At 33.2% G+C, this 15,000-nt stretch overlaps 1 protein-coding gene across 1 annotated transcript in view; it reads right to left on the bottom strand.

Moving 5' to 3' along the window:
• myom3 (myomesin 3) overlaps window positions 1–15,000 on the bottom strand; it is a 62,763-nt gene that overhangs the window by 5,605 nt on the left and 42,158 nt on the right. The window contains exons 18-26 of the mRNA XM_043261714.1: window positions 11,562–11,749; window positions 8,321–8,447; window positions 6,541–6,722; window positions 5,039–5,153; window positions 4,809–4,965; window positions 3,206–3,312; window positions 3,058–3,102; window positions 1,093–1,233; window positions 61–120 (exon numbers count right to left, since the gene is read on the bottom strand). Coding sequence (XP_043117649.1) covers window positions 61–120; window positions 1,093–1,233; window positions 3,058–3,102; window positions 3,206–3,312; window positions 4,809–4,965; window positions 5,039–5,153; window positions 6,541–6,722; window positions 8,321–8,447; window positions 11,562–11,749 — 1,122 coding nt within the window. The remainder of the gene's footprint in view (window positions 1–60; window positions 121–1,092; window positions 1,234–3,057; window positions 3,103–3,205; window positions 3,313–4,808; window positions 4,966–5,038; window positions 5,154–6,540; window positions 6,723–8,320; window positions 8,448–11,561; window positions 11,750–15,000) is intronic.

Here is a 15,000-nt window from a genome sequence, read left to right as displayed (position 1 = left end):
AAATAAGATTTGCATCCATCGTAGCTGTTTCATCCATGTTAGCATCATGACCCGACTCACCCGACTTTCTCTTCCAGTTTCGTCTGTTGGCCTCAGATTTGGCCAGAATGTCCTGAAACTCTGACAAACAGAAAAAAGGATTGAATCTGGAGAAATGTGAAATATGAGTCTTGCTGTATATCAGAAAGTCAAAATGCAAATAAAATGTAAAATCAAACTGTAGGCAATAAAATGTAATACAATATCTGCTATGAATAAATAAGAAACTGAAAAAAGACTACACTCATTTTTGTTATTATCATTTATAATTACAATTTCATAAATATTGATTTGTAATAGAATTTAAAATGTAATTTCCCATGCATCTATCTATATTCTTTTTAAAAGTTGCATGCATCACAGAGATGATGCATCATTAAAAGAGTATTAAAAAAGCATTTTTGAATGCTTTGGTCATAAAATCTAATAAAAGTAGTTTCAGATTATGGTCAAATTTCAGCAGAAACTCAACCTCTTAATTCAATATTATTGTAATGTAATGTATTATTATTATTTATATATATATATATATATATATATATATATATATATATATATATATATGTAATATTTTATTATTATAATTAGAATTCATAATAAACTTCATAAACTTAAATTTATATTATATTAAAAATAATGTTTATTTTAAATAATTCTATTTTATTATATTTTTTTACTATTTTCAATATTACGAAAAGAAATCTAGGTCTTCTAAATATTTTATTTTTTTTATAATAGCCCCAAAACTCCTAAAAAGTCAGGAAAAATAAGTAAGGATACAGACTAGAGGTCTATAAAGTAAAAAGCATTTTTAAAAAATAATAAGCTAAAAGCACATTGCGTTTATTTACACTAAAATCTGTAATATTGTGAAATAATATTAGAATTTCAAATAAGTGTATTCATGTGCGTATATATTTTAAAATGCAATTTATTCCTGTGATATTCCACATGATCCTCATTCGAATATACTGATATGCGCTGATGAATATTTCACTGTACACTATATTTGCTTCATTTATTATTGGTTTAATAAGCAGACAGTAAACACACTCTTATCCACGAACACCAGCGTGACCTGGTTCTTGGCCCGGCCGAGAGAGAGCTGAGCTGACGATCCTCGAGAGAGAGATATCTGATCAAACAGGATCTCCACCAGAGAGAGAGGGCCCTGTCGAGAGAGAGAGACGAGTCCTGCGGGACACACAGAAATCACTGAGCAACGGGCCGATGGAGAACCGGAGGGGAGACGGTCAGACAGTCACCGAGAGAGAGAGAGAGATCTCTCTGAGAGAGAGAGAGAGAGAGAGAGAGAGAGAGAGAGAGAGAGAGACTCTGAGAGAGAGAGAGACGCAGAGAGAGAGAGAGAGAGAGAGAGAGAGAGAGAGAGAGAGAGAGAGAGAGAGAGAGAGAGAGAGAGAGAGAGAGAGAGAGAGAGAGAGAGAGAGAGAGAGAGAGAGAGAGAGAGAGAGAGAGAGAGAGAGAGAGAGAGAGAGAGACAGAGAGAGAGAGAGAGAGAGAGAGAGAGAGAGAGAGAGAGAGAGAGAGAGAGAGAGAGAGAGAGAGAGAGAGAGAGAGAGAGAGAGAGAGAGAGAGAGAGAGAGAGAGAGAGAGAGAGAGAGAGAGAGAGAGAGAGAGAGAGAGAGAGAGAGAGAGAGAGAGAGAGAGAGAGAGAGAGAGAGAGAGAGAGAGAGAGAGAGAGAGAGAGAGAGAGAGAGAGAGAGAGAGAGAGAGAGAGAGAGAGAGAGAGAGAGAGAGAGAGAGAGAGAGAGAGAGAGAGAGAGAGAGAGAGAGAGAGAGAGAGAGAGAGAGAGAGAGAGAGAGAGAGAGAGAGAGAGAGAGAGAGAGAGAGAGAGAGAGAGAGAGAGAGAGAGAGAGAGAGAGAGAGAGAGAGAGAGAGAGAGAGAGAGAGAGAGAGAGAGAGAGAGAGAGAGAGAGAGAGAGAGAGAGAGAGAGAGAGAGAGAGAGAGAGAGAGAGAGAGAGAGAGAGAGAGAGAGAGAGAGAGAGAGAGAGAGAGAGAGAGAGAGAGAGAGAGAGAGAGAGAGAGAGAGAGAGAGAGAGAGAGAGAGAGAGAGAGAGAGAGAGAGAGAGAGAGAGAGAGAGAGAGAGAGAGAGAGAGAGAGAGAGAGAGAGAGAGAGAGAGAGAGAGAGAGAGAGAGAGAGAGAGAGAGAGAGAGAGAGAGAGAGAGAGAGAGAGAGAGAGAGAGAGAGAGAGAGAGAGAGAGAGAGAGAGACAGAGAGAGAGAGAGAGAGAGAGAGAGAGAGAGAGACAGAGAGAGAGAGAGAGAGAGAGAGAGAGAGAGAGAGAGAGAGAGAGAGAGAGAGAGAGAGAGACTCAAAGTCAACTCTTCATGCTTCACGGAAACACAAGGCTTCAATCTTTGAATAAACGTGAATGTTACAGGGTAGGTTTTTGATGACTTAATTGTAATGCCTCGGGAGGGAAAAATGTAAGTAATTAACTTTATATATACTGTTGTCATGTTTGTATTCAGCAAAGTAATAGTTTAAAACTGTAGCTTTGTTTTTTTATTAACTTCATTGCAATGCTTCATGCTAATAAAATATTCCAATTACTGCTGTCAAATGATTCATTGCCATTAATTAACGCATCCAAAAGTTTTTGAAGTAATGCATCCAGAGACATCCAGACAAACGCTTACGAGAAAAGGGACATTGGCACACATTTTTTTAAATCGAAAAAAGCTCAAAATGTTGTTTTTTTTTGTTATTTTGAGAAGAACTTTGGCGCTAAATGAGTAACAGGGTGTTCATTTTTAGATGGACTATTTATAGGAGTAATAAAAAGATATAAAATATAAAGATACGAAAAAGTCTGTATGGATGTCTTTGTTCTGGAAAACGAAGGTCAAAGGTCACCCAAAACAGCCCGCTCGTAAAATGATGACAGAATTAAAATTTCTGGGTGAACTGTTCCCACAAAACAACAAGTTATCATAAATGGTGAATCGTTAGGGACTTTTTTATCTGTTTCTGGATGTGTATCTCAGACTCACGGGGGTTTCTGACATGCCAGCTGAGTTCTGTCAGCCTCTCCAGATCTGAGAAAGAAAGAGTCATAGTTTAAGGTCCGTTCGAGGTTAATATTAACGCTGATGGAGGAGAGGTGTCTCTGGGATCAGGTAAAGCGTTACGAAGGTCTACCCTCTGCCGTGAAGGTGAAGCTCGAGGAGACGTCAGGGTTTCCGCTCAGCTCCACCGTGTAAAGACCCAGGTCCTGCTCCGAGGCGGACGAGAAGGTGAGAACAGACCTGAGGAGAACATTACAGAGACAGAGCCAGAGTATTTAAAGAGACGGTTCACCTAAAACAAACCTCATCCTTTACTCTAACCCAAAACTCTCTGAATGTGTTACCGTGATGGAAAAAGATGCTTATTTACAAAAATAAATCAATTAATAAATCATAAACTTTCAAAATGTGTTACTGTGATGGAAAAAGGTGTCTATTTATTAACATTAATCAATTAATAAATCATAAAACTCTCTAAATATATTACTGTGATGGAAAAAGATGCTTATTTACAAAAATAAATCAATTAATAAATCATAAAACTCTCAAAATATATTACTGTGGTGGAAAAAGATGCTTATTTACAAAAATAAATCAATTAATAAATCATAAACTCTCTAAATATATTACTGTGATGGAAAAAGATGTCTATTTACAAAAATAAATCAATTAATAAATCATAAACTCTCTAAATATATTACTGTGGTGAAAAAAGGTGTCTATTTATTAACATTAATCAATTAATAAATCATAAAACTCTCTAAATATATTACTGTGACGGAAAAAGGTGACTATTTATTAACATTAATCAATTAATAAATCATAAAACTCTCTAAATATATTACCGTGATGTTATTACCTACATAAATCAATTAACCAAACAAATGAACTATCCCTTTAAGAAAGCTCTGCCTATTTACAATGTAAAAAAAATTATATATAAAGTACAATCATTTATTTGACTATAATTTGATGAATTACTGCTGCTATAATCACTACAAGGTAAACTTATTAAATTTATTGTCTGCTTTATTAAGTACATAACTTCATATATACTATTATATTTATACACAGTTTGACGTCAAAGCATTGCTTTTTGAGTACTTTTTGCTTAATGGAAATAACATATTTTTAAATGATATATATACTGTTATTATATATTATATTTATGAATGATAATACATATATATATATATAATATATATATATATATATATATATATATATATATATATATATATATATATATATATATATATATATATATATATATATATATATATATATATATATATATATATATATATATATATATATATATAAATAATATATAATAATTATTATATAAGTAATAAAATACCTTAATTTGTGCTGTCAAATAATTAATTGCGATTAATTAACGCATCCAAAATAAAGGTTTTTGTAATATATATATGTTTGTGTACTTTTGTGTATATTTATTATGTATATACGAACACACACATAAATATTACATGTACATTTATATACATATTTAATATATAAACACCTAAATATATAAATGCGTATGTATTAATATATGCACAGTAAATATGCACAGAAGATGATGTTTTATTACTGTATAGCATTGATTTCCGATTACTATATTGCAACGCATCAGGAGAAAAGTCTGTCGTTTAATAAAGGAAGGCCGTCTGGTTTTTAGTTCGACTCTTTACTGAGAAATAAATGAGAAATGCCCTTCCAGAGGCAAAGACCTGTTGTTGTTGTCCTCCAGTCGCGCTCGTCCGGCGTCAATGGCTCTGCCGTAGTTCTTGCTCCACTTAAAGACGTCTTTATCAGCGCCGTCAGGAGCTTCAAAGCTCAGAAAGATGAAGCCGTCGTTATCCACCCCGATCTCAATCTCTTTGGTTCCTGATGGCAAACGGGGGATCGAGTTAAAAGCCGCTCGCCGTGAGACGGTTGAGCAGATTTCCAGGCCGCTGACCTGCTTCAGTCTGGGCCTGCACCGGCTCCGACGCCACCGAGGACGCGCCGACTCCAGCCGCGTTAACGGCAGACACGCGGAGACGGTACGTCTGACCCTCCTGAAGACCTGGGACCTGATCAACAAACACGTCTCTGTCAGGATCTGGAGCAATTAAATACACGTTGAAATATAAAAACAAATCGTTGAGTACAGAAGGAAATGATTAAACACGTAAATGCTGAATTTTTATATTTATTTCTTCATTTATTTAATTATGTTCTACTTAATTAATTAGTTAATTTATTTATTTATGTAGCAGAAATAATGAAATACTGATAAATAAAACCAACATTACGAACCTATAGGGCTAATATTATAAACGCTTACTTTCCTTCTCTTTATTTTATCCTTACTTTATGTATACGTTTATTTCTGCATTTCTGCAATTTATTATTTTATAAATATTATATTTAAATAAATATTACGCCACAATCTACAGTTTCACTTCAATCTATATTTTCAAGGTTTTTACAAGAGGTTTTTTTTTATCATTACTTTGGAACAGAATTCTGTAACATTTTCTATAACATTTATAATTATATTTTCCTGACTCTGGTGCATGCATGTAATTTTATATAATATATATATACACATATGAATAGAATATATATGAAATATAAAAATAAATCGTTGAGTACAGAAGGAAATGATTAAATACGTAAATGCTGATTTTTTAATTTATTTCTTCATTTATTTAATTATGTTCTACTTAATTAATTAGTTAATTTATTTATTTATTTACCAGAAATAATTAAATACTGATAAATAAAACTAACATTAAGAGCATATAGGGCTAATATTATAAATGTTTACTTTCCTTCTCTCTAAATAAAAAATTAATAAATGAATACATACATAAATAAATTAATAAAAATAATGCATGAATAAATAATGATGAAACAATTAAATAAATAAATATTCATGTATACATTTATTTCTGCATTTATGTAAATTATTATTTCAATATGTATTTAACTATTGATTAATATATTTCACAACGCATTTAATTTGGAGTCATTTGTATGGATTGTATGGATTACTCCAATTTAAATTACAGCTATAAATATTAGTTTATACTAGCTGTCACGTGTTCAATCGTGATTAATTGCATCCAAAATAAAAAACAATTGTTTAAATATATGCATGTTAATATTTTCAAAATACACACTGTATGTGTGTGTGTGTGTGTGTGTGTGTGTGTGTGTGTTTATATATACGTAATAAATTTGCATATGACACATACATATATTTTGCAAGCCACAAAACTTGTTTTACCGAATGCAATTAATCGCGATGCATTTTTATTTTATGCCTTAAATAGTTATTTCATTCCTGATGCGCAGCTGCAACAGCTGCATGGATACGGGATCAGACTGATATATTCGAGTCACATGATCAAATCCCCGATTTCGTCCATTCCCGATAAACGTACAGCAGTCGAACAGAAAACCTAAACGCGCCTTCAAGTGAGTTTCCGTCACCGGCCCGCTCGCGACGGGGGTCCAATCCTCAGACTCCGCCCCCTCACTGATCTCCACCACATACCCGCTGATCTCCGATTGGCCCTTGTACAGAGGCTCCGCCCACATCAGCACCAGAGAGCTCCGCCTCACCTCTCTAAACTCCAGGTCAAAGGGACAGCCTGCGAGACATCAATCAACACCTTCATGCGATTATCCATCACCTTTGTAAGTTTGACCCCTTATATACGACGTAGAAACTATAAAATCAAAAAGAAGTGGCGTAGTGTGCCCTCTGCCCTCTTTCTAGTTAAACCGGTGTGAAGCATAACCCTCAGAAATGGCAAAAAGGGTTTCAAGAAAAGCTGCTTTCATCGATTTTCGAATTCTGTATCTCTGTGCCAGAAAGACAGCGTCTACCGAAAAACACTATAACGATAAAGTCATTAATTATAGAGCATTAAAGATCAATGAACAGGATGTTAGTCTACGCCAGATATGTTCTAGTCCAGAGGAGCTTTTAGAAAACATGACCGCAACAAAACAAATGCATTGTTTTCTATGAAGCGTAAAAAATGCACAATAAACGAATGCATGCATGAACAGCGCAATGATAAAAATTCACTTAAGGCACAATAAATATGCCTAAAATTATGCCAAAGTTTTTTTTTTATCATTACTTTGGACCAGAATTCTATAACATTTTTCTATAACATTTATAATTATATTTTCCTGACTCTGGTGCATGCATGTAATTTTATATAATATATATATATATATATATATATGAATAGAATATATATGATGAAAACTATACCTGGCTTTATCCGGTGTTTGATTACTGTTAAAAATGCATGCATATTTAAATATATAGTGCATCATTTGCATATGAAGCTATAAATATATGATAAAAATTCAATGGTAAAAATGATAAAAATTCACTTAATGTACAATATATATGTCTAAAATCTACAGTTTCACTTCGATCTATATTTTCAAGATTTTTACAAGAGTTTTTTTTTTTTTATCATTACTTTGGACCAGAATTCTATAACATTTTCTATAACATTTATAATTATATTTTCCTGACTCTGGTGCATGCAATGTAATTTAATATATATATATATATATATATATATATGAATAGAATATATATGATGAAAGTTATACCTGGCTCTATCCGGTGTTTGATTACTGTTAGTGCTTTGATGCAACCTGTGTTGTTAAAAGCGCTATATAAATAAAAATGATTGATTGATTGATTGATTGATTAAAATTCATGCATATTTAAATATATAATGCATCATTTGCATATGAAACACAACATTTCATTTCTTAATGTACTAATCAGCCGGCTAAAGTACAGCTATAAATATATGATAAAAATTCAATGATTAAAAATTCACTTAATGTACAATAAATATACCTAAAATCTACAGTTTCAAGAGTTTTTTTATCATTACTTTGGACCAGAATTCTACATTTTCTATAACATTTATAATTAATATAAATGCATGCAATTTTATATAATATATCTATATATATATATATATATATATACTTAATAGAATATATATGATGAAAGTTATACCTGGCTCTATCCGGTGTTTGATCGCTGTTAAAAAATGCATGCATGTTCAAATATATAATGCATCATTTGCATATGAAGCTAGAAATAAATTTGATGGTAAAAATGGATAAATGATAAACATTCACTTCATGTACAGTAAAAATGCGCCATTTGATAACAGGCTTCCTCTCTTTCTAAAGGTGAGCTCACCCGGCTCGGCCGTCGTCCAGCGCTCGCACAGGAACAGCTCGCTGGCTTCAGAAGCGGCGCCCAGTCCGACAACGTTGGCCGCGAAGACCCTGAACTGATAAAAGCTTCCCTCCTTAAGGCCCGTCACCTAAAAACCAGACCGACACGCGACCAGAAATGAGCGGACGTGTCTGGAAGGACCCAGTATATATATAATTTTAATAAAAAATACATTTTCTGCGTTCATTTAAATGCGAAACGCGTTTTAAAGCCACGGGAGGAAAGGATGATGAAGACCTCTTCAAAATAGCTCAGATATTTAATCAAGTGAAACACGAGAGAAACTAGTTTGTGGATGAAAGAGGCTCCGGTTCTGTGTGAAAACCGATTCAGTGCTTGATTCAGATGAACTTTTAACCCAGAGCGCTCTGCGCGTCTGCTACTACGGTATTTATTTATACAGGTTTTAGTATTTCGCATTTATTTTTATTGCTAATGTATTGTTACATAGCATTTATTTTTTATATTTCCCACTCTCACACATTTTAGTTTTAGTTAAATGTTTAAAAAAAAAGTTTTTTCAAGTTTGTAGAACTTAAATGTGTTGTTTTTTAATTACATTTTCAGTCAATATCTATTATTATTATTATTATTATTATTATTATTTCTAATCACGTTTCTTTGGTGTTTCGCATTTTAATGAAAGTTAAAAAAATTCTAAAAATTAAAATAAATACTCATTTTTATTTCAGTTTGACCCATTTTAGTGCTGCTATTTTTTTCTTTTCATTATTTTCCGTTGGCATTTAATTAATTAAAGCAAAAACGACAGTTTTTAAACCAACGGTTGCATTTATTAACGTTTTAATTTAAACCAGCTTCATTTGTGCCGACGCTTTAATGATTTCGTTTGTTTTGGCATTCGCTTATGAATTGCATTTCCCTTTTAGTTATAGCTATTTTAGCACGTTATTATTCACTTCACGTTCATTTCATTGGAGTAGCAAAAATCCAAATATTTTTAAGGGTTCAGTTTACGCCCGCGTTTCCATATAATACAAAAAAACGAATTAAATGAGACGAAATGCATTATAATATCCCTGCACGCTTGATAAGAAAAGCCTTTTATGTGCATCGATCCGTTGACGTCTATATGGAGGACCATTAGGCCCGAGAGCTGCTTATCAGATAAACATTGCTTTAAGTCCGTTTCTGAGATAAGAAGCAAAGATCAGGGACGAACGTCCACCTAATTGGGATTGGATTTAGGAAAGCGGCCTTCTTGAGCCTTTAGACTCGTGATTAACTGTTGCCTGAATCCTCTTATCAAATCAGAGCTTTATCTGAGAGCTCCAATCTCTCGGAGAGCGGCCACCAGATGGCAGGGTTTTTAAAGTGTGTGTGTGTGTGTGTGTGTGTGTGTGACTGCTCGATCAGAAAGGGAAGCATTAACATGGTCTTCATGCTACGACCACGGCGCCCTCCAAGATTCGACGCTGTCTAATTGACGTAATGCACTTGGAGGCGTCCTCCGAGCAGAGCAAGCAAGCAAAAGCAACCCCGTCCTTCTCTCCAGAAAGCACCGGTGTCCAGAGGACGTGTTGATAGAAAGAGACCGGAGGTCGATGCCGCTTCGCTCCGTCGGAGGGAGCTGTGCACTCGGGACACTTCACACAAAGAAGATCGCGAGCCCTTCAATCCTCGTCCGGTTCTTCTTAGAAGGCAGTGATGCTTCAGAAAATATTGTTTGCTCACCGAGAGGTCAAAGGGAATATCATGCTTTTGAAAGCACACGTTATTAATGCTCAGGTTTCGTTGCTATTTGTCATTATTTGTACATTTTCTGTTTATATATATATATATATATATATATATATATATATATATATATATATATATATATATAAATATAACTAAATAATAAATAATAATAATAAATAATAATATATAATTAATATTATAATATATATATATATATATATATATATATATATATATATATATATATATATATATATATATATATATATATATATAATATATAAATAATAAATAATAATAAATAATAATATATAATTTATATATATATATATATAAAGATGTTCTTAAAACAGAATAACAGGAAATGACTAAATCTTTAACAGAGACTTTTAAATAGTTTTTCTTTGTTCCTTTTTGTGTTTCGTTTTTTTAAATGTCCGTGTAGTTTTTATTAATTTTATTAGATTATTATTATTTTTTTAAATGTATATAAATGTTATGACCATGGCGACCAAATGAAATTAAGTTTCAAGAATTTCCAAAATGAGTAAACGCGTATCATAATAAAGTATATAAAAATGGAATAAAAAGAAAATTAAATAAAAAACGAAAACAAAGAAACTATAAAAAGCGATACACGACGATTAAAACGAAACTATAATTTAAAAATGGCCCGAAATATCAAATTAAAGTGAAGTCTTCATTTCTTGACTAAATAAAGCGTATATAAAAAAATTTAAGTCTAATTCAAAATATAAATAAATACTACATGCTTATATAATATAGAAATACTAATGAAACTAATAATACTGATTACATGGCGTAAATGATTAAATAATTAGATTTATTTAATTAATAAATTATAATAAATTAAAAAATCTATACTGACACACAAATATGTATATATATATATATATATATATGTATATATATATATATATATATATATATATATATATATATATATATATATATATACACATATATATATACACTAAGTTTTATTTATCTCAATTATATGAATATTTCTTTTGTTTATACATATATAGTTGTTTTTTGAATTGTTAAATTCATCTGAGGAAACCATGACCGAAATCACTTTATTCCGCTGTATTTTTATTTCTAATTTTCATGAACGTTTCTAAAAACAGCCTGCGGACAGCTTTCTCCAGCATGATCCCTAAAACGAGTTTCAAACAAACAACCATTAGCCGAGGCCGTGTTTAATAATCAAACCCGCTCTAAAAGCGCACCTTCTCCAGCGATCGATCTTCTCCATCGAAGCGCCGGTGCCACGTTCAGGCCAGAACACGCTCTAATTAAACACGGCGAAAACAATCAAAAACAAACAAGACTTTAAGTCTTAATGAAGTCTCCATGGACACCGCGGTTGCTCGGCGACGCGTTTATAGTTAGACGAAGGATGAGACGAGCAGGTCGACCTTTTTAAATAACATTCTTTCTTTCACTAGATGCATCATTAATTCTTTCCTCGGCTCACCTCGTGCACTCGGCCCGGAGCGGCTTTCACGTTGACCTCCCTCCAGGAACTCTGGGATTTCTCCCTCTGGTCCAGGTAGTAGCCGCGCACGGGATCTCCTCCGTGATTGGCCGGGGCTCTCCAGCCAATCAGCATCTCCGATCCGGTGCAGCGCAGGAGAGCGACGGCCGACGGACGGGACGGAGCGTCTGCGGTGACGGGCAGAGCGGGGTCAGAGGTCACAGGCGCTTTACTGCTTTTTATATGGCATTAAACAACAATTTCTGTCCTTTGATATTAATTCTAATGCTATTTCAGTGAATGACTGATGGGACGGAGCTTCGGGTCGCTCCTAATAATCAATCTTACTATATCCACCACTGAATAAAACACCTAAAGGTCAGAGGTCACAGGTGCTTTACTGCTCAAGTCAACCGCATCTTGTTTGCTATTAACTGTTCATGAACGAGATAAGCGTTTTACAGCTGAAATATGATAAATAATTAAATAATAAAACACTAGTCCCGGTAGAATTAAACATTGTATAGATATCGCATTACAACAGTATTGCAGCTTTTAATAATAATTTAAATTAGCATTTTTTTTCATATTTTTTTCATTTTAGCTTAATTTTTTTTTTTATTTTTAGTTTTATTTCACTGTTAATAATTCCAGTGCTTCACTTTTTTATTATTTCAGTTAGTTGTCAAGGCAACACTCATCATTTCTAATTTTTTTCTAACATTTATATTTTTTTATTTCAGCTTTTTCTATTGATAAAAAAAAAAAAAAAGTTTTAGAATTTTTTTAATGTTAACAATGTTAATCAGAAGGTGAATCAGACCACTAAGGACGCCAAGGACAAACTCATTTCGTGTAGAATTAAATTTAGCACCAGTTATGTCATTATTTTAATGCTGAAATAATAATTCAATGATAAAACTCTAGCCCCGGTAGAATTAAACATTGTATAGATATCATATTACAACAGTATTGCAACTTTTAATAATAATAATAATTTAAATTAGCTTTTATTTTTATATTTTCTGTTTTCATTTTAGCTTAATTTTTTTTTTTAGTTTTTTTTAATTTAATTTACTGTTAATAATTCCAGTGCTTCACTTTTTATTATTTCAGTTAGTTGTCAAGGCAACACTCCTCATTTCTATTTTTTTCCTAACGTTTAAATATATATATTTTTTCTATTATATTTTTTCTATTGATAAAAAAACAGTTTTAGAAATGATTTTAATCGGTAATTATTATTTCAGTGTTAATCAGAAGGTGAATCAGACCACTAAGGACTCCAAGGACAAACTCATTTCGTGTAGAATTAAATTTAGCACCAGTTATGTCATTATTTTAATGCTGAAATAATAATTCAATGATAAAACTCTAGCCCCGGTAGAATTAAACATTGTATAGATATCATATTACAACAGTATTGCAACTTTTAATAATAATAATAATTTAAATTAGCTTTTATTTTTATATTTTCTGTTTTCATTTTAGCTTAATTTTTTTTTTTTATTATTTTTTTTAAATTTAATTTACTGTTAATAATTCCAGTGCTTCACTTTTTATTATTTCAGTTAGTTGTCAAGGCAACACTCCTCATTTCTATTTTTTCCTAACGTTTAAATATATATTTTTATATATTATATTTTTTCTATTGATAAAAAAAAACAGTTTTAGAAATGATTTTAATCGGTAATTATTATTTCAGTGTTAATCAGAAGGTGAATCAGACCACTAAGGACTCCAAGGACAAACTCATTTCGTGTAGAATTAAACTTAGCACCAGTTATGTCATTATTTTAATGCTAAAATGTATTCAGTGAATAGTTTTAGATGTTATTTTTTGTGCTATTTGCCTTCAGTTATGCTGGAAAAAAATGTAGAAAAGCAGAAGAGAATTGCCTGTAAAATAACTAACGATATAAAAGTAATATAAATGACATTAAACAACTATTTCTCTCCTTTAATATTAATTCTAATGCTATTTCAGTGAAAGACTGATGGGACGGAGCTTCGGGTCGCTCCTAATAATCAATCTTACTATATCCACCACTGAATAAAACACCTAAAGCAATTGCGACTATTAATAAAAGGATTATGAGAAAATGCATATAAATACAGGTAAACATTAATTTAAATGACAAAAGCAAATACATAATGACTACGAGTTGAACTAAATTAAAATGAAAACACTAAGCTAATTTAGAATATTAATAAAAGCTGCTTAATTTTAGCCTGGACTAGTGCTTTACCAGGACTCTGGTCATCTTTAGTTCATTTCAGCTGTATATTTTAAAACAGGTTTTATTATTTATATCTTGGAATTCTATTCAAAGTCGATAACGATACACACTCGAGTTTATCCTGCGATCCTGACTTGCGAGCATGTAAAATTTCTTTTGGTTCCCTGGCAGAAACAGGCTCCCGTAATTTGGGGATAATCTAATCGTTTATTTAAAAAACACACAAGTCTGGTCTGCGGTAAAATATTGTTGATGCTGACAGACATAACGTCTGTCCTGATCTCAGAAACATCAGCCGTTATTACTAAGAGCATCCTATTACTGTCTGCAGTATCCGTCTCTGTACTTCACTGACAGCTGAGTGTTGTGTGCCGTTTCCAGGGGATGGATATGTGCTTGTTGAGGCCTTCTGGCAAACTGGTTGCTAGGGGGTTCTGGGTGGTTGCTATGGCACTTTGGGCATTTCTAGGTGCTTGGGTGTTATTGGCTATTGCTAGTGCTATACAAAAAAATTGACTTGGCTTTTTAGGGTATTCTGGACGGTTGCTATTGCGTTCTGAGAGGTTGCTAGGGCATTTATATTGCTAGGGTAGTTGCTACTGGGTAGTTGCTACTGGACTTCTGATTGGTTGCTAAGGCATTACTAGGTGGTTGCTAGGGTATTCTGGGTGGCTGTTATGGCGTTCTGGGTGGTTGTTGGGGTATTTGTAGGTAGTTGCTACTGGACTTCTGATTGGTTGCTAAAGCATTAATAGGTGGTTGCTAGGGTGTTCTGGGTGGTTGCTATGGCACTTTGGGCATTTCTATGTTGCTAGGGTGTTATTGGCTATTGCTAGTGCTATACAAAAAAATTGACTTGACTGTTTAGGGTATTCTGGACGGTTGCTATTGCGTTCTGAGAGGTTGCTAGGGCATTTATATTGCTAGGGTATTTGTAGGTAGTTGCTACTGGACTTCTGATTGGTTGCTAAGGCATTACTAGGTGGTTGCTAGGGTATTCTGGGTGGCTGCTATGGCGTTCTGGGTGGTTCTTAGGGTATGTGTAGGTAGTTGCTACTGGACTTCCGATTTTTTGCTGAGACATTACTAGGTGGTTGCTAGGGTATTCTGGGTGGTTGTTATGGTATTTGTAGGTAGTTGCTACTGGACTTCTGATTGGTTGCTAAGGCATTACTAGGTGGTTGCTAGGGTATTCTGGA

The sequence above is a fragment of the Puntigrus tetrazona genome, chromosome 16 (genome assembly GCF_018831695.1).
Source record: "Puntigrus tetrazona isolate hp1 chromosome 16, ASM1883169v1, whole genome shotgun sequence".
NCBI classification, from domain to species: domain Eukaryota; kingdom Metazoa; phylum Chordata; class Actinopteri; order Cypriniformes; family Cyprinidae; genus Puntigrus; species Puntigrus tetrazona.
The sequence above is the reverse complement of the archived record's forward strand: the minus strand, read 5'-3'. Positions and strand labels throughout refer to the sequence as shown.